General features: G+C 43.4%; 1 protein-coding gene across 3 annotated transcripts in view; it reads right to left on the reverse strand.

Moving 5' to 3' along the window:
• Positions 1-25,334, reverse strand: part of MTUS2 (microtubule associated scaffold protein 2) — a 389,435-nt gene that overhangs the window by 166,270 nt on the left and 197,831 nt on the right. For all 3 annotated transcript variants that reach the window (XM_036252380.1, XM_036252379.1, XM_036252378.1), the window contains one exon: positions 481-642. In XM_036252380.1, the coding sequence (XP_036108273.1) occupies positions 481-642 (162 nt within the window). The remainder of the gene's footprint in view (positions 1-480; positions 643-25,334) is intronic.

A 25,334-nucleotide genomic window follows, 5' to 3' on the forward strand; every position in this document is an offset into this window, starting at 1 on the left:
TGTCATCTGTTCGCTGCTGTGGACCAGGCAAAGCGTGGCTCTGGGTCAGACCTGCGGTAGCTGTTGAGCCCAGGATCCCAGCTTTGGCGGCACCAGCCTGGGGCCAGCAGCGGGACAGTGTGCTCAGGTCCCCCGAGAGGCAGAGGTCCCCTGGGGGCTCTGGGACTCACTCGGAGGCACCGCCTGGAGCTTGTCCCGACAGCCCTTCCAACGGCTTCATCAGCACCCGCTTCTCCGAGACAAATGCCAATCTGGCCTAAAATAGCTTGATTCTTGTTTTTATATAATCAAAACAGTGAGAGGCAGCTGTGATCATTTAAACATATAAAACATGAATGTGTCTTAAAAATGGTATTATGATCAATATTATTAACTTTAAATGCCATTGAAATGCGTCATCCCATCTGAACAACTGATGTACACAGGGACTTTCCAAAGTCAGGTAATGCAGAAAGGATACTGCAGGACAGAAAGGCTTACCAGTGGGCGTGGATGTGGATTTCGGCGCCGGAAGCAAACTCCTGCGGGGTGTGGTGACACCGGAGGATGCCGGAGGGGCCACCCGGCCGGCTCCCTTGGGTGCGTCTTTGGAAGGCAGAGTGGCCTTCAGGGCTGGCTGGTCTTCGTTCCCAAAGGCTGGACCTGTGGGAGGCAGACAGTAGGTTAATTATAACTTCATGAAAAATGGATGGACCCTTGCCATTCGCCACTGCCAATCAATCCTGCTTCTGAACTCCACCTGACTCTCAGCGAGCAGCCTTGAAAAGCAATTTTCTGGGACCAGATGTGGGAAAGGGCTCCTTTCAGTTACCACATAAAGTCTGTCATTTAAGCCCCCTGAGCAGGGTGCTCCCAACAGTCAGGAGCAGCCTCAGGCCAAAGGTTTTACACGTGTGTACACAAACCACCACCCCACCCCCACACACCCCATGTCCTCATGTGGATGTGGAACTGTATATGCAGATAATACGCACGTATCTGGTAACTCACAGAGCATGAGCAACCCCTTCCTGGCAACCCGGGTGGGTGGGTGGGTGAGAATAAGAGCTGACCCATCGCCGCTAGGCCCGGCCTCCCGGGACCCGGCTAATTCCACCCTCAGAATAGGAGCTTGGGGGGAAGGGAGGCGGGTGGGAAACCTGGACACAGAGAATCCCCTTGACACTCAGGACGCTGTCGCTCCAAAAGCTGAGGCCTCACCAAACAAAGAGGACCCTGCGTCACAGCCTAGTTCATTTCAGAGGCAGAGGACGCTCATGGGTCACTTTGATATACTATTCAATACGGAAACAGACTCGCTGCCCACAAGCCGGCGTGTTTATGATGAACTGCTCCCACGCTCTGAAGCTGTGGCACAGTGTCGTCGTGGCCCACACTCCTCGTCTAGATCTTTCCAAACCTACAGACAGGGACACCACCATCTATTTCCTGTTAAAGGATAAGCCTTCTAAACACACCTCTGAGTACAGCTGCAAGGCCTGATTTACTAGACTCAACAGACAGCCTTGAAGTACTAGCATTACTGCTGTTCGGTATAAAACCATCCAGTCACAGGAACGTGACCGTCCAATGTTGAAAAGCAGCCCTGACGGCTGGAAGAAATATACAGAATTTTAGTGAAAGAGTAATATTTTATTTTGTTTTCATCATTTTAAAAGGATAGTCCTAACATTCTCTTTAGCTAGAGCCTGCACGAAAATGATAACATTATTAAAATGGCTTCAGTGTTTAAACCATCCAGGGGTTTTATCAATCACGTCGAGTAAAAGATTCAGCCACGTTCCTCCTTCTGAAGACCTGAGAGTCTGATTAAAAGGGGTGGAATTTGTTTTGCTTCTAAAGAAGTGTTTAGAAAGGAAAAATAAAGAACGTGCCCTTTCCTAACAGAACCTGTGCCCTACACCTCTCTCAACGCAGCGTGCAAAGATTTCAGTAGCTCTGAACAGCACCGGCAGAATGCATTTGATCTGCGCAAACAGAAGAAATGCCCTCGGACTCCACCAAAGGACCTGCACTGTGCTGGATGGCAGACAAAAGCAAGCATGTTGGATCCCAACCTCGGCAGGAAGAGGGGCACTGTGCTCTGTAAAACAGCGTCTTCGCTTCTGATCATAGACCAGGCCCATCAGTCCAGTCCCGGAACGCAGACCACCTCTGGAGGTTTGTGGGATATGTCAGATGGGCTGGGGGACTCAGCCACTAGAAACACTTCCTGTGGGGTTAGCTCATGGTTAGCCTACTGCAGCCAGTACTGCCAGGATGACCAATTCACCAAAACGTGGAGTAGAAGCTGATTTGAGCACAAAACCTTTCCTAGTCTCTTATTTAACAAGTTATGTACATTTCTTAATAAAGGATATATTTTGTATCATGTGTAGAGTTCAAACGCCCTTTGATCAAATCCTCTTGCGACTGGCATCATTCTCTTACACGGAATGTATTATTCAATGGGCATGTCAATGTAGATATTTGGCCACTTTCCAGGCTGGGAAGGACAAAGTGTTAAGGGAGCTATGTATTCTCTTCTGAGAGAGGTCTTGAATTACCAAAGAATAAAATAAAATAACATAATAAAAATAAAACTCTATTCCTATCTTTTATTGTGGAATACCACCGGCAATAAACAGTACCACTCTTTGAAAACCAGCTTAAGTGGGCCAGGAATGAGAAAAACATTACCTTGGCAAATGAAAAGCACTCTAGAGACTTCCAGTCAAGATGACAAGTGGCAAACACTGCTCACCTCCTCCCACGACCACCTCGAAATTAAAACTAAATTACAGACCCACCACCCTTGAGAACCACCAGAAGACCAGATGGCCAGAACTCCTATAGCTCAGGATATGAAGAAGCCACCTTGAGACTGAATACTGAATGCCAACTGTAACTGAAAACTAAAAAAAAATTTAAAAAAAGAAAAGTACTCTAAATCTGGAAGTGGTACTGAATTCTATAAATGCTCTGTGTACTTCACAACAATGCAGACAATAGGAAATCATTGTTTAATATGAGGAAGGAAAGAATTGGAAATAAACAAACTGTGCTGTGTGAGCCAGAAAAATGTTTTTCTGGAGAATTCAGCCAGTGGAAGTGGTTTGTGTGTCTATTCCGTCGTCTCATCCCCAACCCAGGGTGTGGGAACCACGGCCTCTGCCCCCACCCCCCGCCCCTCCCCGCACCTCTGTTCCTTCATTTGTAAGTGCGGATAATGGTCACCGAGCTCACAGAGATGTTGTGAGAGTTACAAGAGCTAATGTAAGTGAATTTTTAAAAAGCTAATGAGCTGATGCAGGAGTTAGTACTATGCTTCGAGTAGTGTCCGGTGCATGGGACACTCTGATGTGTCATTAACACTTATAGGTTTCTTTCAAATTCAGTGGCTAGTCATCACAGCAAATCAGTTTTGTACTGGGACTCGGAAAGTGTTCAAGATTAGTATCAAGAGAGCCGCTCTCAGTGAGAAGAGAGAAAAGGGCTGAAGGAGATGTGATAGTAACTGCAGCAGGAAAGACCGACGAGAAGAGTGGCAGTATGATCATCTTCACCAAATATGATGAGCAGCTCCAGACAAAGGGAAAGGTGAGAAGAACGACAGAACGAACCACCAAGCTGCAGAAGCACAACACATCACTGGTTCCATTACTGGGCAAATGGCAGGATGGAGGGCTGGAACCATTCATCTTCCCTAGAGAGTCACGGTTGTTTTCTAAATTGATGGTTGTGATTCACACCAACCGCAGGTAGTGACAACAGTCATACTTCAATTAATTAGTAACTAAATTGATTTTAATTTATAAATCTCTGACATGTAATGAGGTTGAGCATTATTTTCATATAGGTATGATCCATTCAAGTGTTTTCTTCCATAAGATGCCCCTTCATAACTTTTGCCCATTTTTCTACAGAAATGTTTTGCCTTTCTAATCAACATGTAGGAGTTCTTTGAATATTCTGGATACTGATGTTTTATTGGTCTATATTTCAAATGCTCTCCTGGTCTTCACACGTATGGTGCCTTTATTGGGAAGTGTTGCATTTTATTTTATTTTTTTCTTTATTGATTTTAGAGAGAGAGGAAGGGAGAGGAAGAAGAAACAGAAAGAGAAAGAAAACATCGACTGGCCACCCCCTGCATGCCCCCCACTGGGGATTTGGCCCACAACCTGGGCATGTGCCCTGACAGGGAATTGAACCAGTGACCTCTTGATGCATGGGTCGAAGCTCAACCACTGAGCCACACTGGCTAGGCGGAAGTCTTCCATTTTAGTGCAGTTGATTTTTCTGTCTTTTCTCACTTGATTTGTACTTTGCATGTCTCAGCTTTTCATTTGCTCCCTGATATCCTAAAGAGGTTCTCCTATGTATTCTTCTAAAGTTTTATTTGTATTTATTTATTTGTTTTTAATCCTCACCCAAGGATATTTTTCTATTTACCATCAGATAGAGTGGGAGGGAGAGAGAGAGAGAAACATTGATGTGAGAGAAACACATTGACTGGCTGCCTCCCACACAACCCGACCAGGGCCAGGGACAAACCGCAGCCGAGGTACATGCCCTTGACTGGAATAGAACCCAAGACTCATTGGTCCATGGGCCAAAGCTCTAGCCACTGAGAAAAAATGGCCAGGGCTCTTCTAAAAGTTTTAAAGTTGGGAGAGGGAAAATGGCGGTGGAGTGAATGGAAGCTACACAGACCGTCTCCCAGGACCAAATTGGAATTTCAATGAAAATAAAGGCAAGTCATCTGGAGAAACCAACCGAAGAGCAGCTGGAGAGAACTCTTAGAGCCGGGGACATAAAGAGGACCCCAAGTTGAGACTGGGAGGAGGTGCAGAGGCATGAGAGTGCTGGCTGGGTGCCCATGGGCAGCAGCTGTGAAAAGCTTCGTCTGAGAAGTCAGGGGTTTAAACCCCAAGCTTGTTCCCCAGCACAGAGTGGCAGAACAGGGAAAGGTGCCCACATAACACCTGGCTGAGAAAATCCCCAGAGCAGAGGTTTCATCTGACAGGGAGAGGCGCTGGGAGCACCAGCACTTCCCTGAAGGGCCAGGGCACTAAATCACACCAGAGGGAGGGCAGACTGGAGATGTGTGAGGAGAGTTGGGGGTTCATGGCACTGGGGAGGGAGCTGGGAAGGAGGCCATCAGGGACTCTGTGCTGAGTCATTAACCCACATGGCAGTAGCCATCTTCCTCAAGAAGCCCCTTTCCATCAGAGTAGCTTTAGCCTGGGGCAGAAGCAACTGCCCCTCCCTCAGGAATATACCACCACCCAGCCCAGAGAAGGGCAACCTGAGGCTCACTAATAGCCAGAGATTACCAGTAGGCAGAGACAAGATTATGGAGGCTTTGAGCCTTGGACCTGGCTCTCAGGGTTGGGTGTCATGGCTCTGGGGATTGAGTTGTGAAAGCTGAGGCCTGAATTCCTGCACTGAGCTGATAACGCACACTGCAGAAACCACTTTCTTCTCAAAGCAACTTTAGCCCAGGGAAAGCAATTACTCCACCCTCTGGAAATATAACCCTGTCCACCTGTGAGATTTTTCATTTAGCTGAGGGCTAAAACCTGAGGCTCATTAGGTAACTGAGACTAATATCCAGTCTGCAGGCAAAAGCTCTGGGATAAATGAATCTTTGCTTGGACTGTGATTCTACCTGGGAAAGTAAGACTAGACATTGGTGTTCAGCATGGTCCCTTGAATACTCATCCAAACCCAGCAGAGGGAGCCACAATCAGTGGAACATCAACACTCACAGGGAAAATTTGGAAGGCTCCAAACCCTGTTGAGCCCAAATGGTGAAACAAAGAAACATCCCAAATGAGAGAACAAGAGAATTCTACAGATGAAGGGATAAATGAAATGGAGTTAAGCAAGTTATCAGATGTTGAGTTAAGTAATGATTATGAGGAAACACAACAGCATGAGTAAAAAGCTCAACAGCGTGAGTAAAGATATAGAAACAATAAAAATCAACTAATTGGAAGTGAAAAACCACCAAGCAGAAATGAAGAATGACATAGCAGAAATAAAGAAAACATTGGAAGGAATAACCAGCAGATTAGAGGAAGCTGAGGAGCAGATCAGCAAATTAGAAGACAGGTTAGGAAAAAAAATCACTCAATCAGAGAACCAAAAAAAAAAACAAAACAAAAACAAACAATAAAAACAGGAGGACAGTTTAAGAGAGCTGTGGGACAATATGAAATGTAACAACATCCACGTCATAGGAGTACCAGAAGAAGAAGAAAGTGAGCAAGGGTTAGAGAATATATTTGAAGAAATAGATCAGAAAACTTCCCTAACTTGGTGAAGGATAAAGACATACAAGTTCAAGAAGCACAGAGAGCCCCAAGTAAGAAGAAACCAAAGAAGCCCACACCAAGACACATCATAATTAGAATGTCAAAAGTTAAAGACAAAAAGAGAATCTTAAAGGCGGTAAGAAAAAGCAACAGGTTACCTACAAAGAAGCTTCCATGAGGCTATCAGCTGATTTCTCAACAGAAACACTATAGGCCAGAAGGGAATGACATAAAGTATTCAAGGTAATAAAAAACAAGGATCTGAATCCAAGACAACTGTATCCATCAAGAAAATCATTCAAAATAGGTGAAATAAAGAGCATCCCAGACAAAAAAATTTTTTTCACTCACGTGAGGACATTTTTGCCTTTATCTTCAGATAGAACAGAAGGGAGAGAGAGAGAGAAACATCGACATGAGAGAGACACATTGAGTGCTTGCTACCCACACAACCCAAATCAGGCCCAGGGACAAACCACAACTGAGGTATGTGCCCTTAGTGGGAACCAAACCCAGGACTCTCTGGTCTGGAAGCCAACACTCTAACCACTGACCCAAACCAGCCAGGGCAGCTAAGGAATTTTATAGCACCAAACCAGCACTACAAGAAATGTTAAAAGGTCTGCTATAATAAGCAGAAGAAATACAGAGAGAAACATAGTCATAATAAATTAAAATGGCAATAAATAAGTACATATCAACAATAACCTTAAATATAAGTGGATTAAATTTTTGAGCCAAAAGACAGAGTAGCTGAATGGATAAGAAAGCATGACTCATATATATGTTGCTAACAAGAGACCCACCTCACAACAAAAGACTCACACAGGTTAAAAATAAAGGGATGGAAAAAAAAATTCCAAGCAAATGGAAATGAAAAAACAACTGGGATACCAATACTCATATCTGATAAAGCAGACTTCAAAATGAAGACCATAACAAGAGACAAAGAAGGCCACTACATAATATTGAAAGGCTCTATCCAAAAAGTGGATATAACCCTTGGTAAACATATATGCACCAAATATAGGAGCACCAAAATATATTTTAAAACTTCTGGAGGACTTCAAAGGAGAAATCAACAGCAATACAATCATAGCAGGGGACTTCAACACCCTGTTGACATCACTGGATAGATTCTCTAGATGAGAAATTAACAAGAAAACAGAGACTCTAAATGATGCACTAGATCAAATGGGCTTAATAGATATTTATAGGGAATTACACCCCAACACTACAAAACACACATTTTCTCAACTGCACATGGGACATTCTAAAAGATAGACCACATATTAGGATACAAACTAAGTTTTTACAAGTTATAAAAAATTGAAATCATATAAAGCATTTTCTCAGATCACAATGACATGAAACTAGAAATACAATAAAAACATCAAAAACATTCAAACATATGAAGGTTAAATAGCATGTTATTAAACAATGAATGGGTTACCAAGGAGATCAAGGAAGTAATAAAAAAACTTCCTGGAAATTAATGAAAATGAACACACAATGACACAAAATCTATGGGACACAGCACAAGCAGTTCTGAGAAGGGAGTTTGTAGCATTACAGGCCTACCTCAAGAAACAAGAAACATTTCTAATAAACTATCTAACCCTGCAACTTAAAGAATTAGAAAGTAAACAAAGAGAATAACCCAGAGCAAGTAGAAGGAAAGATATAGTAAAGGTCAGAGCAGAAATAAATGACATAGACACTAAAAAAATAATTAAAAGATCAATGAAACAAAGAACTGATTCTTTCAACAGATAAATAAGATTGATGAACCCTTAGCCACACTCATGAAGAAACAAAGAGAGAGGACCCAAGTAAAAAAAATCAGAAATGAAAGAGGAGAAGTAACAAATGACACCACAGAAATACAAAGGCTTGTTGGAAAATACTATGGAAAATTATACACCAACATATTGGACAGCCTAGATTAAATGGACAAATTTCTAGAAACACAAAGTCTCCCAATACTGGACTGGGAAGAGATAGAAAACTTGAACAGACCAGTAACAACTAAGGAAATTGAAGAGATAATCAAGACTCTCCCAGCAAACAAAAGCCCTGGCCCAGATGGCTTCACAGGAGAGTTTTACTGAGCATTCAAAGAAGAACTAACACCCATTCTCCTCAAACTATGCCAAAAAATTCAAGAGGAAGGAAGACTTCCAAGCTCTTTTTATGAGGCCAGCATAATCCTAATTCCAAAACCAGATAAAGATACTACAAAAAAAGAAAACTACAGGCCAATACCCCTGATGAACATAGATACCAAATTTCTCAACAAAATATTAGCAAATCAGATTCAGCAATATATTTTAAAAAATTATTCACCATGACCAAGTGGGATTCATTGCAGGGATGCAAGGCTGGTACAATATTTGCAAATCAATAAATGTGATACACCACATAAACAAAATGAAAGATAAAAATGATATGATCACTTCAATAGATGCTGAAAATGCATTTGACAAAATCCAGCACCCAATTTTCATAACAACGCTCAACAAACTGGTAATAGAGAAATCATATCTCAATATAATAAAAGCCTTACATGAAAAAACTTACAGCCAACTTCATAATCAATGGGTAAAAACTAAAATCATTTCCCTTAAGAACAGGAACAGGACAGTGATGCCCAATTTCACCACTTTTATTTAACATAGTACTGGAAGTTTTAGCCACAGCAATTAGACAAGAAAAGAAAAAAATAAGAGAGATCCAAATTGGAAAGGAGGAAGTGAAACTGTCATTATTCACAGATGACACGATATTGCACACAGAAAACCCTAGAAACTCCATAAAAAATGTACTAGATTTAATAAATGAATTTGGCAAAGTAGCAGGATACAAAATTAACACCCAAAAATCGATGGCATTCTTATACACCCATGATGAACACCAGAAAGGGAAACAAACAAAAAACCAGTCCCTTTTACCATTGCAATAACAACAACAACAAAAACAAAATACCTAGTAATAAACTTAACCAAGTTTTCTGTTCTCGGAAAACCACAGGATATTAAAAAAATAAATAGAGGAACATATAAAAAAGTAGAAATGTATACCATGTTCATGGACTGGAAAAATCAGCATGATGTCCATACTACCCAAACCAATCTACAGATGTAATGCAATAATGCAATCCCCATTAAAGTACTAATGGCATATTTCACAGATCTAGAACAGATACTCCAAAAGTTTATATGGAACCAAAAAAGACCCCAAATAGCCACAGCAATCTTGAAAAAGAAGAACAAAGTGGGAGAGATCACAATACCAGATATCAAATTATATTATAAAGCCTTCGTAATCAAAACAGCCTAGTACTGGCACAAGACCAGGCATACAGATCAATGGAACAGAACAGAGAACCCAGAAATCGGCACAAAACAGTATGCACAATTAATATTCGACAAAGGAGGCAAGAGCATACAATGGAGAAAAGATAGTCTCTCCAATAAATGGTTTTGGGAAAATTGCACAGCTACATGCAAAAAAAATGAAACTAGACCACCAACTTACACCATGCACAAAAATAAACTCAAAATAGCTAAAGGACTTAAATGTAACCTGTGAAACCATAAAAATCCTAGAAGAAAATATAGGCAGAAACATCTCAGACATCATCATCTAAGGAAAGAGAAACAAAGAAAAATAATAATAAATAGGACTACATCAAACTAAAAAGCATGGCAAGAGAAACCAGCATCAAAAATGAAAAGGGAACCCACTCTCTGGGAGAACATATTTGCTGATGATACATAGGATAAGGGGTTAATATCCGAAATATATAGAGTACTCACAGAAGTCAACAAAAGGAAGACAAACAATCCAATTAAAAATGAGCAAAGGGCATAAATAGACCTTCTCCAAACAGTACAAACAAATGACCAGGAAACAAAAAAAAAAATGCTCATCATCTCTAATCAGAAAGATACAAATTAAAACAACTATGAAATATCACCTCACAACTGCTAGCATGGCAGCCATCAACAAATCCTCAAACAAGTGCTGGGGAGGATGTGGAGAAAAGGGGACTCTAGTACAGTGCTGGTGAGAATGCAGACTGGTGCAGCCACTATGGAAAACAATATGGTACTTCCTCAAAATATGAAAAATCTAACTGCCATTAAACCTAGTGATTCCAGTTCTAGAAATATATACCAAGAAGCCTGAAACACCAATAAGAAAGAATATTATGTACCCCTATGTTCATAGCAGCACTATTTACAATAGCTAAGATCTGGAAACAACCCAAGTGTCCATCAGTAGATGAGTGGATAAAAAAGCTGTGTTACATATACATAATGGATGACATGAAGAGACCTGGAGAATCCTATGCTGAGTAAAATAAGCCAGTCAGAGAAAGACACATGATCTCACTTATTTGTGGAATGTCATGAACAAAATAAGCTGTCAACCAAAATAGATCCAGAGTCATAGAAGTAGGGAACAGACTGGCAAACCTCAGAGGGATGGGGGTCGGAGGGGTGAGAAGAGATGAACCAAAGAACTTATATTCATATATGTACAACCAATGGACACAGACCTTAGATTGGGGAAAGCAGGAGGGGATGGGAGCCAGGAGGAAGGGTCAATGGGGGAAAAAGGGAGACATCTGTAATACTTTCAATAATAATGAAATAATAAATAAATAAATAAATAAATAAATAAATAAATAAATAAATAAATAAATAAAAAAAATTGTCTTATGTTAGGCAGTGTTCCCTAAGGGAAAATAAAGAAATAAAAGTTTTAAAGTTTTACTTTTCACAAATCGATCATTAATTCATTTGGAATGGGGCACAGGGCAGGGATTGGGCTTGTTATTGTTTTCTATATAGACAGCTAATTGTCCCGCCTGTGTATTGGGCAGTCCATATTCTCTGCCATATCTGCACTGCCAGCTGTTATGTGTCAAGTTTCCATATAGACAGGATTATTAGGGGAATCTAACCTCCCCCAAATTTCAGTAACTTATAGCAAAAGTTTATTTGTTGAGCATAAATCCTCTAACACAGGTGCTCTGGATGGTCTGTTGTTCTGGGAAGCTCTACTCCAGGCGGGAACTCAGGGACCCAGGAAATAGTTTCTTATATATGACACCTAAAATGCAAGTAACTGGAGAAAAAATATGTAAGTTAGACTTCATCAAAATAAAAATGTTTGTGCTTCAGATGACACTGTTAATAAAGTGAAACAGCAACCCATAGAATTAAAAAAAAATATCGGCAAATCACATATCTGATAAGGGTCTAGTATCCAGAATATATAAAGAACTTTGATAACTCAACAATAAAAAGACAAATAACCCAATTAAAAATTAGCCTAGGATTTGAATAGACATTTCTCAAAAAATGGTATGTAAACATCCAATAAGCATATAAAAAGATGTCCAACGTCATTAGTTATTAGGGAAATGCAAATCAAAACTATGCAGTACCCTTTAAACCCACTAGGATGGTTATAATAAAAAATACAGACACTAACAAGTTGATGAGGCTATGAAAAACTGGTAGGATTATAATCCAGTGCAGCTGCTTTGGAAAATAGCTTGAAAGTTCCTCAAAATGTTAAACATAGTTATCATATGACCCAAAGTTGTACTCTTAGGTATGTGCCCAACAGAAGTAAAAACATATGTCCACACAAAGTTGAACATGAATGTCCATAACAGCATAATTCATAATTGTCAAAAAGTTCAAACAACCCAAATGTCCATAAGCTGACAAATGGATAACCAAATGGGATCAAAAGCTACAACAGGAATGAATCTTGAAAACATGCTGAATAAAAGAAGACAGGTACAAAGGGCCACATCTCGTATGGTTCCATTTACATGAAATGTCCAGAGTAGACAAATCCATAGAGACAGAAAGTAGATTAGTGGCTGTCAGGGGTTGGGGGAAGGGTAATGGGGCCAATAGGTAAGGGGTTTCTTTCTGAGGTGATGAAAATGCTCTGGAACTCAGTAGAAGGGATGGTGCACAACCTGGTGTATATACAAAAACTACTAGATTGTACACTTTAAAAGGGTGAACTTTATGGTGTTTGAATTATATTTCAGTACAAATAAGCCTCCTCTATAAGTTTCTTTCCTGTCCCTGGCTGGAACAAGTTCCTTGAACTGTGATTCAGCTCTCTCCTCTCCCTTCAGGGACTTCTGATAGTCTTTCCTCAGGCAGTTATTCTTATTTTATGCCCCATGTCCCTGCACTGGCTACAGTTGATTCAACCAGCCTGTCCCACCAGCATGTCCCAGGATCGCCTGTCTCCTGATGGCATACTCTTGTATAATACAAAAAGTAGTATTTTTGAAACTCATTATTGCATGCTATTCACTACAGCAGAATGACCAAACTCCCATGAGAGGAGAATGATATTCAATTCATCCCAAAACCCCTTTGCCCTTCTCATCTTCTCCCACCAAATTAGGCGTGAGTCTGAGCTGCTCCGATCTCCTCTGTGGAGAGCGGAACACACACGCAAATACAGGCTGGAAGGGACTGCGCTGCAGGTGGGCCCTGGGCGGAGGAAGCTGACACCTGATCTCCCTGTACAAAGTCAGGAGTGGAGCCTCCTCAACCTTCTCAATAGGATGATTCTGACTGTAACTGAAGTTGGGATGAAAAGTCAGGATTTCTGGTACAAATTGTAATGATCTTTCCATGACTTCATTTATTGGAAATGCCAATCACTGATCCTGGAATTTAAAAAGAAGAAAGAGTGGCAATGACACACACTAACCAGACCACAGTGAGGTTCTTAAGAGGATGGCTGGAGAAGAAAGAAAAGCAGTGATTAATAATATGAGGCATTACAGCCAAATGAATATGTATCCATATTATAATGATTAAACTATTCCCTTCACTGATTGAAAAAACAATACAAGGCAATCAAGTTGTATAATGTTCTGGCTGCATAATTGCCTAATTGATGCATATTTCATTGATTTGGCAGCATTTATCACTTGGTGGCAAAATTTAGCTTCATTTTTAACGTTATCTACTGAATGTTTTATTTCCCATCTTCTGCATATTTTAACCCAGGTGTTTGTTTTATTTCTTAAAGAGATGAAGTAAACCTGCCATCTTATCATTTCAGCAAAGCTCTTTTCTTGTGATCATGAAATAGACCAAGCCTTCTATATGCCAGGCTCTAGGCATATGACTTACATTTCAGTGGGGGTGACACTCAGACTACAGACACGTAGCCAAATAAAATCATCACAAACTGTGATTGTTAAGGGGCAGAGTTAGAGGAAAAACTCAAGGGTGAAGGAGGGAAAACCTAAGTTAGGTAAACTGACTGGGGAAGACCTCTTGGAGGAAGTAATACTGAAGTAAACTGTCAGCTGTACACTGCCCCCCAAACCTCCTCTATCTTTTATTATTAATACCATCGTCATTGTTCTAGGAAATTAGAATGAAAGTATCAGAATCATCCCATTGTCTCTCTTTCTCTTATATCAGCCAATACAAGTCAGTGTGCTTCCGTCTCCTTAATGGACTTCAAAAAGAAGAGACATAGCAACTCTACCTAATACATAGAAACAATCACAGGGAAGCAGTCAACATGAGGAGACAAAGAAACATGTCCCAAATGAAAGAAAAGATCAAAACTCTAAGAAAAGAATTAAACAAAATGGAGATAAGCAATTAATCAGATCCAGAGTTCAAAACACAGGTTATAAGGTTGCTCAAGGAACTTGGTGAGACATTCAGGAACTTAGTGAGACCTCCAAGGAACTTAAGGAGACCTCCAAGGAACTTAGTGAGAACATCTACAACATCAAAAAGGACCAGTCAGAAATGAAGGATACACTAACTAAAATAAAGAATAGTTAACAGGGAATCAATAGTAGAGTAGAGATGGTTTGCCAAGAAGCAAACCATCGATTTGGACTATAAGGAAGCAAGAAACAACCAATCAGAACAGCAAAAAGAAAAAAGAATAAAAAAAGAAAAAGAAAAAATGACGATAGTGTAAGGAGCCTCTAGGACAACTTCAAACGTGCCAACATTCACATTATAGGGGTGCCAGAAGGAAAAGAGAGAGAACAAGAAATTGAAAATCTATTTGAAACAATAATGACAGAAAACTTCCCTAACTTGGTGAAGAAAAAAGACATACAAGTCCAGGAAGCAAAAAGAGTCCCAAACAAGATGAAGCCAAAAAGGACCAGACCAAGACACGTCATCATCAAAATGCCAAAGGTTCAAGACAAAGAGAGAATCTTAAAAGCAGCAAGAGAAATGCAGTTCATTACCTACAAAAGAGCTCCCATAAGACTGTCAGCTGATCTCTCAAAAGAAACTTTGCAGGCCAGAAAGGAGTGGCAAGAGATACTCAAGGTGATGAAAAGCAACGACCTACAACCAAGACTACTCTATCCTGCAAAGCTATCATCTAGAATCAATGGACATAGCAAGAGCTTCCCAGACAAGAAAAAGCTAAAGGAGTTCATCACCACCAAACCAGTATTATATGAAATGTTGAAGGGTCTTCTTGAAGGAGAACAAAATTATAAACAATAAAATGGCAATTAATGCATATCTATCAACAATTTAATCTACAAACTAAATGAGCAAGCAGAACAGGAACAGACTCATAGATACAGAGAACCTTTTGTTGCTTGCCAGATGGGCGGGTGCTGGGGGGATGGGTGAAAAAGATGAAGGAATTAAAAAGTACAAATTGGTTGTTAGACTGATGAACCTGAAAGGGAAGAGGGGAGGTTGGGTGGGATGAGATAAACCAAAGAACTTCTATGCTTATATGCGTAACCGGTGGACACCGACAATAGTGGGGGGAAGGCAGGAGGGGGGTAGGATTGGGGAAGAGGGGGTCAATGGGGAAAATGTATTACATCTGTAATACATTCAACAATAAAGACAAGTTAAAAACAAACAAACAAAAACAAAATAAATTTAAAAAAAGAGGTAACTCGAGAGAACTGTGGTTCTTTATCCAGCTTTCCCTGTAGCCTAGGTCCTCATGAAAGGAGAAGCCTGTGGCACGTATTTCCTTCTCCCACTTCACCTAGAGCAGGTGCTAAGTTCTCACAAAGCCGGGGTGGCCGAGGACCCCTTCTGAATGCAGCGCTCCAGGGGTCCAGTAAGGGGTTCCAGCCCTAGACCAGGGGACATGTCCTCTCTACACTCAGCATCCTCATCAGGTCACAGGACACACTTCTACAGTGGAAGACAGCTCCTCTGGGTCCACAGGAATTTACTGGACTCCTGCTGTGAGGTCTCAGCCCCTGAGCTCTCCAGCGGGGGCAAGACAGCAAGGTCCTAACAGTAATAATATGAGTTCCATATAGGAGAGCCATGGATATCACTGGTTCTGCCCAAATTCAACACTAGATTTAAAAGTTATTAGTAATATTCTTGCTTTTTTTTTTTTATCCTTATCTGATGACATTTTTTCATTTTTTGTTCAGATAGAGTGGGAGGGAGAGAAAGGAAGAGAGAGATAGAGAGAAACATCGACATGAAAGGGACACATTGAGTGGCGGCCACCCGCATGACCCAACCAGGGCTGAGGACAAACTGCAACCGAGGTACGTGCCCTTAGTGGGAACCGAACCCGGGTCTATCTGGACCAAAGGCCAATGCCCTAACGGCTGAGCCAAACCGGCCAGGGCAGTAATATTCTTTTAAAGAAGTTAATTAAGCCTCTGATAAAATGCCTTATTATTTATGTATTTATTTACACTCTGTCATTAGGTTAATCTGATAATTAATGAGAAAATGCACATAAAGTACTCTGCAAAGTGCCCGGTGCTCAACAAATGTTAGCGGTCATCGCCAGTACGGGCACCAGCAGCAGCAGCAGCAGCTCCTCCATTAGCTGTCGTGTCTGCAAGCTCCCTCTCCATGCCACCCAAGCCCAGATGGCACCACACTTGGAGATCCCGTTTCATGGAAATACCCTCAAGACATCCCCAAGGCCACCAGGTCAATGACAGAGGCAGACGATTTCTGCAAATAGCCACGCTGGAGCTGACAGTCATCTCTGCCTTCACGAGGTCCTACTGCCTCAAGTGGTAGTCTCCCCAGGGCCCCAGGAAGCTCGTTCCCCCAAATTTCCTTCTTTTGACAATGATCACAACTAAATCATCAGAGAAGAGAAGGAAATCGTTGTTTCCCTCCTTTCTGTCCTGTTCCCTCCCAGGCACCATGATAATATACAGCAACGAGGGTCCTCATTCTTATTTCTGCTCAGGAAATGGGCGGTGTGGACACAGGTGAGCTGGTGAAATGAGTCACAGTCCAGGGGCACAATGTGGAAGGGAAGGCAGGCCCATATGAAGGGTGCCCTCCTGCATCTGAGAGTGTGACAATCCTGACCTGGGCAGTCTCCTAGTCCCTCACAGCCCGGTCAAGTGCCATCTTCTCTATGATAACGTCTCTCAACTTCCCCCTCGGTAACAGAACTACCTGAAGAAAGACCAGGCTGGCTAACAGGGAAACCAAAGGCCAAGGGTGATAATACATCTCAAAGCCACGGAAGTAATCACGGGAGATGAAAGGCAGCACCACACAGCCCAAGACTTCCGAACACTCACCACATACATGAGTCAAAGCTTCCTTTTGATTTGAGAAATTCTCTTTAATATCTACCAAGACACATTCCCAAAGGAGAGAACATAGTCAAATATTGATGGAGGTTAGTTACTTAAAAGACCAAGGGCTAATAAGATATAGCAAGAGGGATGTGAGTAATTAAAAGCAACTTTTCACCATTTCTCCTTATATCAATGAGACTGGTTGTAGTGAATTCCTCTCCCTATCAGAAATACGTAGAAGCTTGAGCCATTATCCAGAAAACTGGGTCATCAATATCTGAATCTTTCAGTAGTCTATACCTTGGGGAAAATATTTAAACTGAAGCATTTTAATTAGATGCTTAATAGAGAAGTAGTTAAAAGATAAGAGCATCTGATTTGAACTCAATTTAAATTCTGCTGAACTTATTAATAAGGTTAAGAAATGACAGAAATGATCAAGGGCTGACATATCACCTCTCATTAATAGAGCGATAAGAACGTTTGGGTGTTCCCTGTCAATAGCGTGGATTTGGTGGTCTAACAGAGTCTCCTTTTGTGTCGCAGGTCCGTTTAATTAGTTGTTTTGAGGCATCTGAGGGACTCATGGATTATTCTGTGTCAAAACTCAGTTTTAGTGAGCCATAATGTAGCAGCAAACCCAGTTCAGATCCCAGGAAACCAAGTCAAATGCTGAAAAGTGGATGATCGCAGCTGAGCCCCGAACTCCTCTTCTGTAGAATTATCAACACTGCAGGGCCGCTGGCAGGCGGCGGGTCGACCCCCCAGCTGGGATTTCTTGCCCTCTTAGGACCCTTTCTACTCAGCAACTTCTGGGGAACAGGAAACCTCTGAGGGAGAAGAAGTCGAACAGCCTTTTAGAAAACGAACAACATATTGACTTTAAGGAGGCGTGTCAACTTGTAAATCAGAATTATATTCATCACTTGAACTTTCTCTTTCCTCCGGGGAGCTAGAAAACTCCCTCTCTTTCTTCAGAGTCCAAGAGGACGGTCATGTTGCTTTTTGACTTTTCAACGCATGGGTTTTGTTTCTTTTTTTTTTTTTTTTTTTTTATCCTCACCCGAGGACATTTTTCCATTTTTTTGTTCAGGTAGAGTGGGAGAGAGAGAGAGGAACAGAGAGAGAGAGAGAAACATCGATGTGAAAGGGACACATCGAGTGGCTGCCACCCGCACAACCAACCAGGGCCGGGGACAAACTGCAACCGAGGTACGCGCCCTTAGTGGGAACCGAACCCGGGTCTCTCAGGACCGCAGGCCGACGCTCTAACCGTTGAGCCAAACCGGCCAGGGCGGGTTTTGTTTCTAAAGAGCACCTTCAGGACTTGTTCCCTTTACCCCAGAGCTTTTCAATGTGGCAGGATCCACGCCGTAGACTAGAGCCTTCACTGCGTGGGCTGTCCGTGCACAGGCAGGACGGGGCGTCATCCCTGGTCACTACCCAGCAGCATCTCCCTCCCAGCCCACTCCCCAGTTGTGACAAACAAAAAATGTCCCCCGACATCACCAAATATCCTCTAGGGGCAAAAATCACCCTCAGCTGAGAACCACTGATTTAATAAAAATACAGTACTTAGCTTGATAGCTAATTCTTTAACAATACCTGATAGCTAATTTTTTATTAATTCTTTAGATAAACTAGGACTGTATAAATATGCTACTGGCAATACTGCACAAGGTTTTAATGGCTGTTCAGTAATATTTATTACCCTGATCAGTCTCAGTCGGGAAACGGAAGCTGGACTGAAATGATCTTGATTCTGACAGCTTTGGATGAACCTTGGACTGCAGGAGCTGCACTCAAGTTCAAATAAAAACATCTGATTAACAGGAATAGCAACTGATTTCAGTTGACATTCTATGGAAGAAATCCCAATAGAAAACAGATGGTGATGCTTGTCAAGCAGTTTAAACTATGTCTGCGCCTTTCTGGCCATGAGCCCCCATGGGTGGGGCTGTGGTTACCGAGCCCTGTGCTGGTCCCGCTACAGCGCTGAGACCAGGGCCACCCTGGGGCAGCCATTACCTCTTCTTTACCCGTGTCCTCCTTTGTAACATCACAAGAGCAAGCCCAGTGGGACTAAAGAATCACATACATAGTACATGTATGTAGTAAGCACTAAATAACAGATAGGCTCCCCTCTCCTGGCCCCTGAAAACCATGTGCTCAGTTTTTAGTTTATAAATATAATTATTTTTTCAAGTCCCTTCTAATTCAAAATTTCAAAATTGAAAGCCCTATTTTCATTCATTTTTATTTCTGTGAGTGGTACCCGCTGTACCACACACCATCCATACAAAATAAAATCACAACTGTTTAAAAATCTATCATAAGATCACTCAAGTGAACACTATGCAAACTGTTTTTTGCAAATGATCCTAAACGGCCTAATAAATGAAGTTTACAGCCCCTTTAAAGTCTCCCGTTTTTGTGAGACGGAAGCAAAGGTTTAAGTTGATCACCCCTTAGGGACACCGCTCCGGGAAGGCGTCAGGAGGCAGCCGCAGCCTCCACACGCCGCCGGAAGCAGTGCAGCCGGGCCGTGTCTTGGCTTCTGGGTTTGATGAGTCTCTGATACCAGGCTCGAGCCCTCATCAGCCTCGTCTGCGCGGCCCTCTGCCTCCTCAGGTGCCCTCCCCGTGAGGCCTTCCAACAGAGGCAAGGTCTTGCTGGACGACGGGGCGGGCGCAGAGCAGGCACAGGCAATGCCAGGTCTCCCTGCTTCGCCAGGCACGGTGCCCCACGGCCGCAGGGCACACCCGCAGCCCCCGCCTGAGCTGAGCCAGCTAATGAGCTCTTTTACTCTTTGTTGCAGTTATTTTTTTTTTAATCCATAAAATTGAAGAATGTTTGTATAAGTAGAAAGTGACTATATATATCAATTATTCATAGACCTTACAATTCATGAGTTAAGGTTTATAAGCAGAAGCATTTTAATCAAATAGCAACATCTGAACTCTTCATTAGTCAGAAGCTGAGGCTCAAGAGAACAGAATTCTGAGAGCCTCTCCCTAACTAGGTGGCAGGAGTAGCTATGGGCCAGGTGGGTACCATGAATGATGACTGAGACCTGTTTCCATCCTGATGAGAAAGAGGCCAGAGGCTGTGTGCACAGAAGGAAGGAATGGGCCAGCCTGCTGCTGCCTTAGTGCTTAAGCACAAGCGGAATAAATAAATTGTTTCCTAAAATATTTATGAAATGCAGTATCTGCTAAGGTCTCCTTCCCTAAGGAGACTTCTGGTAAACTGTTTGGCAGCAGATTGGAACAAAACCCTGGGCTACTCAAAGGAGGAAAATTTTTATTTTCAATAATGGCAAATTCTGAACATAAATATGGTCAAGGTGTGTGTGGGAAGCAGGAATCTGAGACGTCTCCCTACAGCCCGGCTCCCGGGTGCACACCCCCCGTCCAGGCCTCAGGGGGATGAACGTGAAGGTCTGGCTCCCATGCTTAGGTTACGCTAAGGCACAGACTTTGGAAAAGGGAGATGATCTGGGTGTGCCTGACCTAATTACATGATCCCTTTAAAAGCCCAGCATTTCTTCTTGCTGGAGGCAGAAGAGGAAGTCAGAGATTCAAAGCACTAGGACTCAACACACTGTCTCCAGCCTGAAGGTGGGGGGACCAGCAGCAAGAATGTGGGCAGTCTCTGGTTGCTGACGGCAGTTCCTGACTGACAGCTGGTGAGCAAAGGGGGACCTCAGTCCTACAACCACAAGGAAATGAATTCTGCCAGCAACTGAGCTGGATGTGGATTCTTCTCCAGAGCCTGGAGATGAAACCCTACCCAACCGATACCTTGAACTCAGCCTCTGAGACCCTAAGCAGAGAATTCAGCTCTGCTGTATGTGAGCTAATCAGCAGGCATAGCTTTACATCCCTGAATTGGTGGTACAGTCGTCCCTCGTTTATGGCGGTTAGTCCGGTCCAGACTCTAGCAGTTGCACCTGGTGTTGAAGGATTCCTGGGGCGCTCGAATACATAGGCCTACAGTCCATACGTACAGTAATTTTAATTTTAATTGTAATACAGGGGTGCATAATTGACTCAGACAACAAGCGCGCTGTATCATTTTCACTGTCTCGATCAACTTTTTAATGAATATATTTGAAAAAACAGCGATAGAGTGAAGCCACAGAAGCCGAGGCGTGAAGTGGCGAGGGCCGGCTGTCATTTGTTAGGTGGCAGTAGAAAACTCCTACAGACTAAGGGTGACTTCGGCAGGGGATGTGAGCAGAGCTGTCCAGCCCGGTGAGCCTCGGGAAAGGGGACTTCCTCAGAGGCGGGGCAGCATGAGCACTTGGCCACGTGCCCTGCAGACTCGGAGGCTGCCCTGCCCTCTGAGGCCGCTCCCCAGTGGGGGGCACATGGTTCCACATGCATGTTACACTGTCCCACAGAAATGTCTGTCTTCCTGAATCTAAGTTCCCTCATCTGTAAAGTGGATCCTTGTGCAAATTTAAAGAAATAACTCAGATAAAACATCCAAGAGAACCCATGACACAAGGAGACACAATAAATGCTACTTCCCTCTCCGTTCCAGTCTCTTCGCCATCCTCCTCTTTGGAAAATCCAGAACGATTAGTTGCCCAGTTGACAACCTTTCAGTGATTCCCCACCTCTTACTTAGTGAAACCCTAGCCCCCTGGAGATCAAGGACGCCATTCCCTCCTTGCATCTGAAGGTCCAACAACACTCAGTTGTTGATGATGCTGTGACTCGTGCAGGGTTCTGGCTTTGTAGCCTTTACACGTGTGGGTCCTTCTTTCTGGAACGCCTTTCCCATCCCCTTCCTGCCAAGTGAAGTCTGCTTCATTCTTTAAAACCCAGCTCAGGACTTGTGACTGTAGCCAACTATTCTGGGAAGGGTGCAGACAATGCTAATACCATCTCGCTCTGAGGTGTTGGCATCCTCTGCACATATATTTACTTTTGCACTTGCCATATGGTAGTGATAAGGACTTTGGAATCAATCCTGAAGACACCAGAAAGCCACTGAAAGTTTTCAATAAAGGAGGGATGGGGTGTGCATATGGGGTGCTATGGAGTAGGCTACGGAGTGGCAGGATGGGTGGGAATGGGGCACAACTGGAGGCAAGGAAATAATCCGAAGCTGTGCCAGTCTATCAGTGAGACAGTCAGGGGCCCAGCTAATGTCCCTTGTCAATAGCACCAGGGTACATCAACTGTTTTGACCACAATGAAGGCCTGACCAGAAGAATGCAACTTCAGAGAGAAAATGTTTAGAAGCAGGTGAGAGGGGCCCATATCATTGTTGAGGCGCCATCACGGGTTTGAGAATACCTGCTGGATAAGTCTCCAATGGGCTAAGACGTGCTAATGAGCCTGGATTTGAACCAGCTCTAAGTTGTGCTAGCATTCTGACTGAGCGGGGAGGAAAGTTCATTTCAATGTAGATAAAGCTGGTTTAGGATGAGTCATGAGTGGAACAAATCATGGAATGACAAACAACTGTCCTTTAGTAGTGGAGATGCTGGTTGTTTTTTTTTAATGTGTCAAATATTTTGAAACACCAGAATTAGATCTTCTATTTTTTTCCTTCTCTGTTTTTATCAAATGAAATAACAGTCTATTCTGTTCATAGATCCGAAGAGACCTAGGACATGAGCATATAATGATCACAATAAAAGGCACTGCCCTCTCCCCTTGGCTGGTGCTCACGCTCCTCACCCCCTATCCAGGCCTCCTGCCCCGAGCAGTCAGCATTGGGCTTAGGCTCACCCACCTCCCCCCGCAGGAGCTGGCCCAGAGACCCACGTCAGTGCCTCCCTGAGAAGCTGGCCTCGGACAAGGTGGCCCAAGATTAGTTACCAGATTCCTGACCACAAGTTGCTGTCTGGCAGACACAGAGACATACCCCTGCCAGTCACTGGGCTCTTTTTGGTTCACTGCCTCTGACTAACATTTTGATAAACTCTGGACCACAGCTGCACAGATAGAATATCTAGAAAGTGCCTTCTGTTTCTGATTTATTGCTTGATCTTATGCTAGCACACCAGTGCCCTTCCAGGAGTAGGCTCCTGTCACTGTCCTATTGCCCAGGCCTGGAAGAAACAGGAACTAACACTGATCGAAGGGCTAATGCCTGCAAATACTTTCATTAAGTACCTACATAGATGAACTTACCTGTGCAATCTCCTGCTCATTTTGCAAAAGGAGAAACTAAGGCTAATTTGAATCAGGCTAGATTACAAAAGCAGGAACTGCAGAGTCAGCATTCACGTTCAAGTCTGTTTGGCTCCAAAGTTCAAGTTCTTTCAATGATTCAACACAGCCTGCCCAGACAGGGAAGGCTACTCCTGAACCCCAGTGGTCTGGTGACTGGGACCAGCAGCTAAGGATTTACCTTCTAGATAGCATGCTCCCCTCACCTGGTGCTCCCACAACCTTCTAGCCCTCGCCTAGACTCCGGCAGGAAGCTAACAGACAGCTTTGCCACCCAGACAGGAGTTATGAATCCACAAACCACAGAACTGCTCAACTGTCTTCTTCAAACCCCAAAGGGTAAATCCTGGTATTTCCAAAGTTTGACTTTAGAGATGCCTTTACTCTAGTATATTTTTCACAGTGTTACTTAGTCTTTGATTTTACTTTCTAGACAAATGTAAAACCATCATTGAACAAGCCCACCAAATGACCCCAAAGAAGTCTAGAGCCACTATAGAATGTGGGTGAGTTCCTTTACCTCTGTGTGTAAATAGTCTGAAATTCCATTCTGGGATTTCAGTTGGACAGACGGACCAGAGGGGGCTGCATGCAATTCCAATAGAAACCATCTAACAGGAGGGAATCCTCATTTAATCTCCTCTGAAATGGAAAAGCCTCCGGATTAACCTTGAAAATAAAGACTGAGACTTAACCCCTCCCTCCCCCTCCCCCATCTGGACCCTTCCGTCTCTACTCTGCTCCGAACCCTGGAGATGAGGCCCCTCAGCAGGTCTGCTGACTTCTGCCTCCAGCTATGGGGTGAATCACAGCGGCAGCGCTGGGAAAATGTCCACCGGGGAGCTACTTAGTCCTGATGCAAGTGGGTGCTGGGGGCAAAGACCATTTTGCTTGTAAGCCAGGGCACACTCAGAACCTGGCATCTTTCAGGGAAAAATCAGGGCACATTTAATTCAAGTAAGCTATTTTGTGAGAAAAAAATGTTTTAAGTGGTGGCATGGGTATTATAACTTTAAAACTACTGAACGGCAGAGGGGGACAGAGAGAGAGGGGAAGCAAGGGGCCCTTGACTGCATCGGATGACGACTGACTAGCCCAGCGGCTGGTTATCTGCGTCTCTAGCAACAGCAGGAGTTGGAAGCAGAGCGAGGTGAGGTGGAGGTCATCAGAGCCGGCAGTGTTTCCATACTCCTGCTAAGTGCCATCCATTTTCTCGTCACAGGACGGAATCACTGGTGCAGGGAGAGAAAACTAAGTGGACCGGAGGTTCCGGAGATGGCAGAGGCACTCACTGTTAAACTGGGGTGGACTGGAAAATTCTTCCGAGAGGAACTGCCGGCATGTTGTCAGGGTGGAAATCCCACTGCCTGTGCAAATGACACGCGGACGAGGCTGAGTGCTTTCGACACGTCCAGCTTCCTCAAAGCATCAGCCAGAGGGCACGTGGCACCCATCTTCCCAGTACGAAACCTCAGTGCCATTAGGACACATAAATGTGTACTCACTATGTTGTACACCTGAAACTCCTATGATCGCGTATGCTGACTGCGGTTGGGAAATGAATTCATAACAAGTGCATAAAGGCATATTTCTACACTGCACTCCGGTACCTCACGCCAACCTGATGGCCAAATGCTGCTGCCTGTCCCTGCATAAAGCGCCCCCCACGTCCATTCTTCCTTCTGCCCGGTGGCCTGGTTCCGGGTCCGGGCCATCCATCTCTGTCTTTATGTTTGCTTGTTGGTTCATTCACTCATTCACATACTCACTCATACATTCATCTCATTCAACAGACCCTCCTCTGTGCCTGGGGAAGAACCACACTATGGAGCCCTGGTGGAACTAAACGTTTAGCAAGCAAGACAGGAAACATAATATCTCTTAAAATTATCCACAGTTAGACCTACCATAGTCTCCCCTTATACATTCCAAGGCCCTAGTGGATGTCTGAAACCATGGACAGTACTGAACCCTATATGTCTAGTCTGTGCTTTGTCCTACATATACCTGCTTTTTCACTCAAAGGAAGCACTTCAAGGCATCTCTGTGACACATCCAAATTGCCAGCATCACTAACCTTGCATTTTGGGGCCATTATTAATTAAAATAAAGGGGACCTGAACACAGGCCCTGGGCCACAACTTCATCTGATAACCTACATGGCCACTAAGTGGCCCATGGGCGGGGAGCTGATGCAGGGGGGAGACCCGGGACAGAGGGGTGATTCACAGCCTGAGATCTCATCGCGCTACT

The sequence above is a fragment of the Molossus molossus genome, unplaced genomic scaffold (assembly GCF_014108415.1).
Source record: "Molossus molossus isolate mMolMol1 unplaced genomic scaffold, mMolMol1.p scaffold_m16_p_10, whole genome shotgun sequence".
NCBI lineage: Eukaryota > Metazoa > Chordata > Mammalia > Chiroptera > Molossidae > Molossus > Molossus molossus.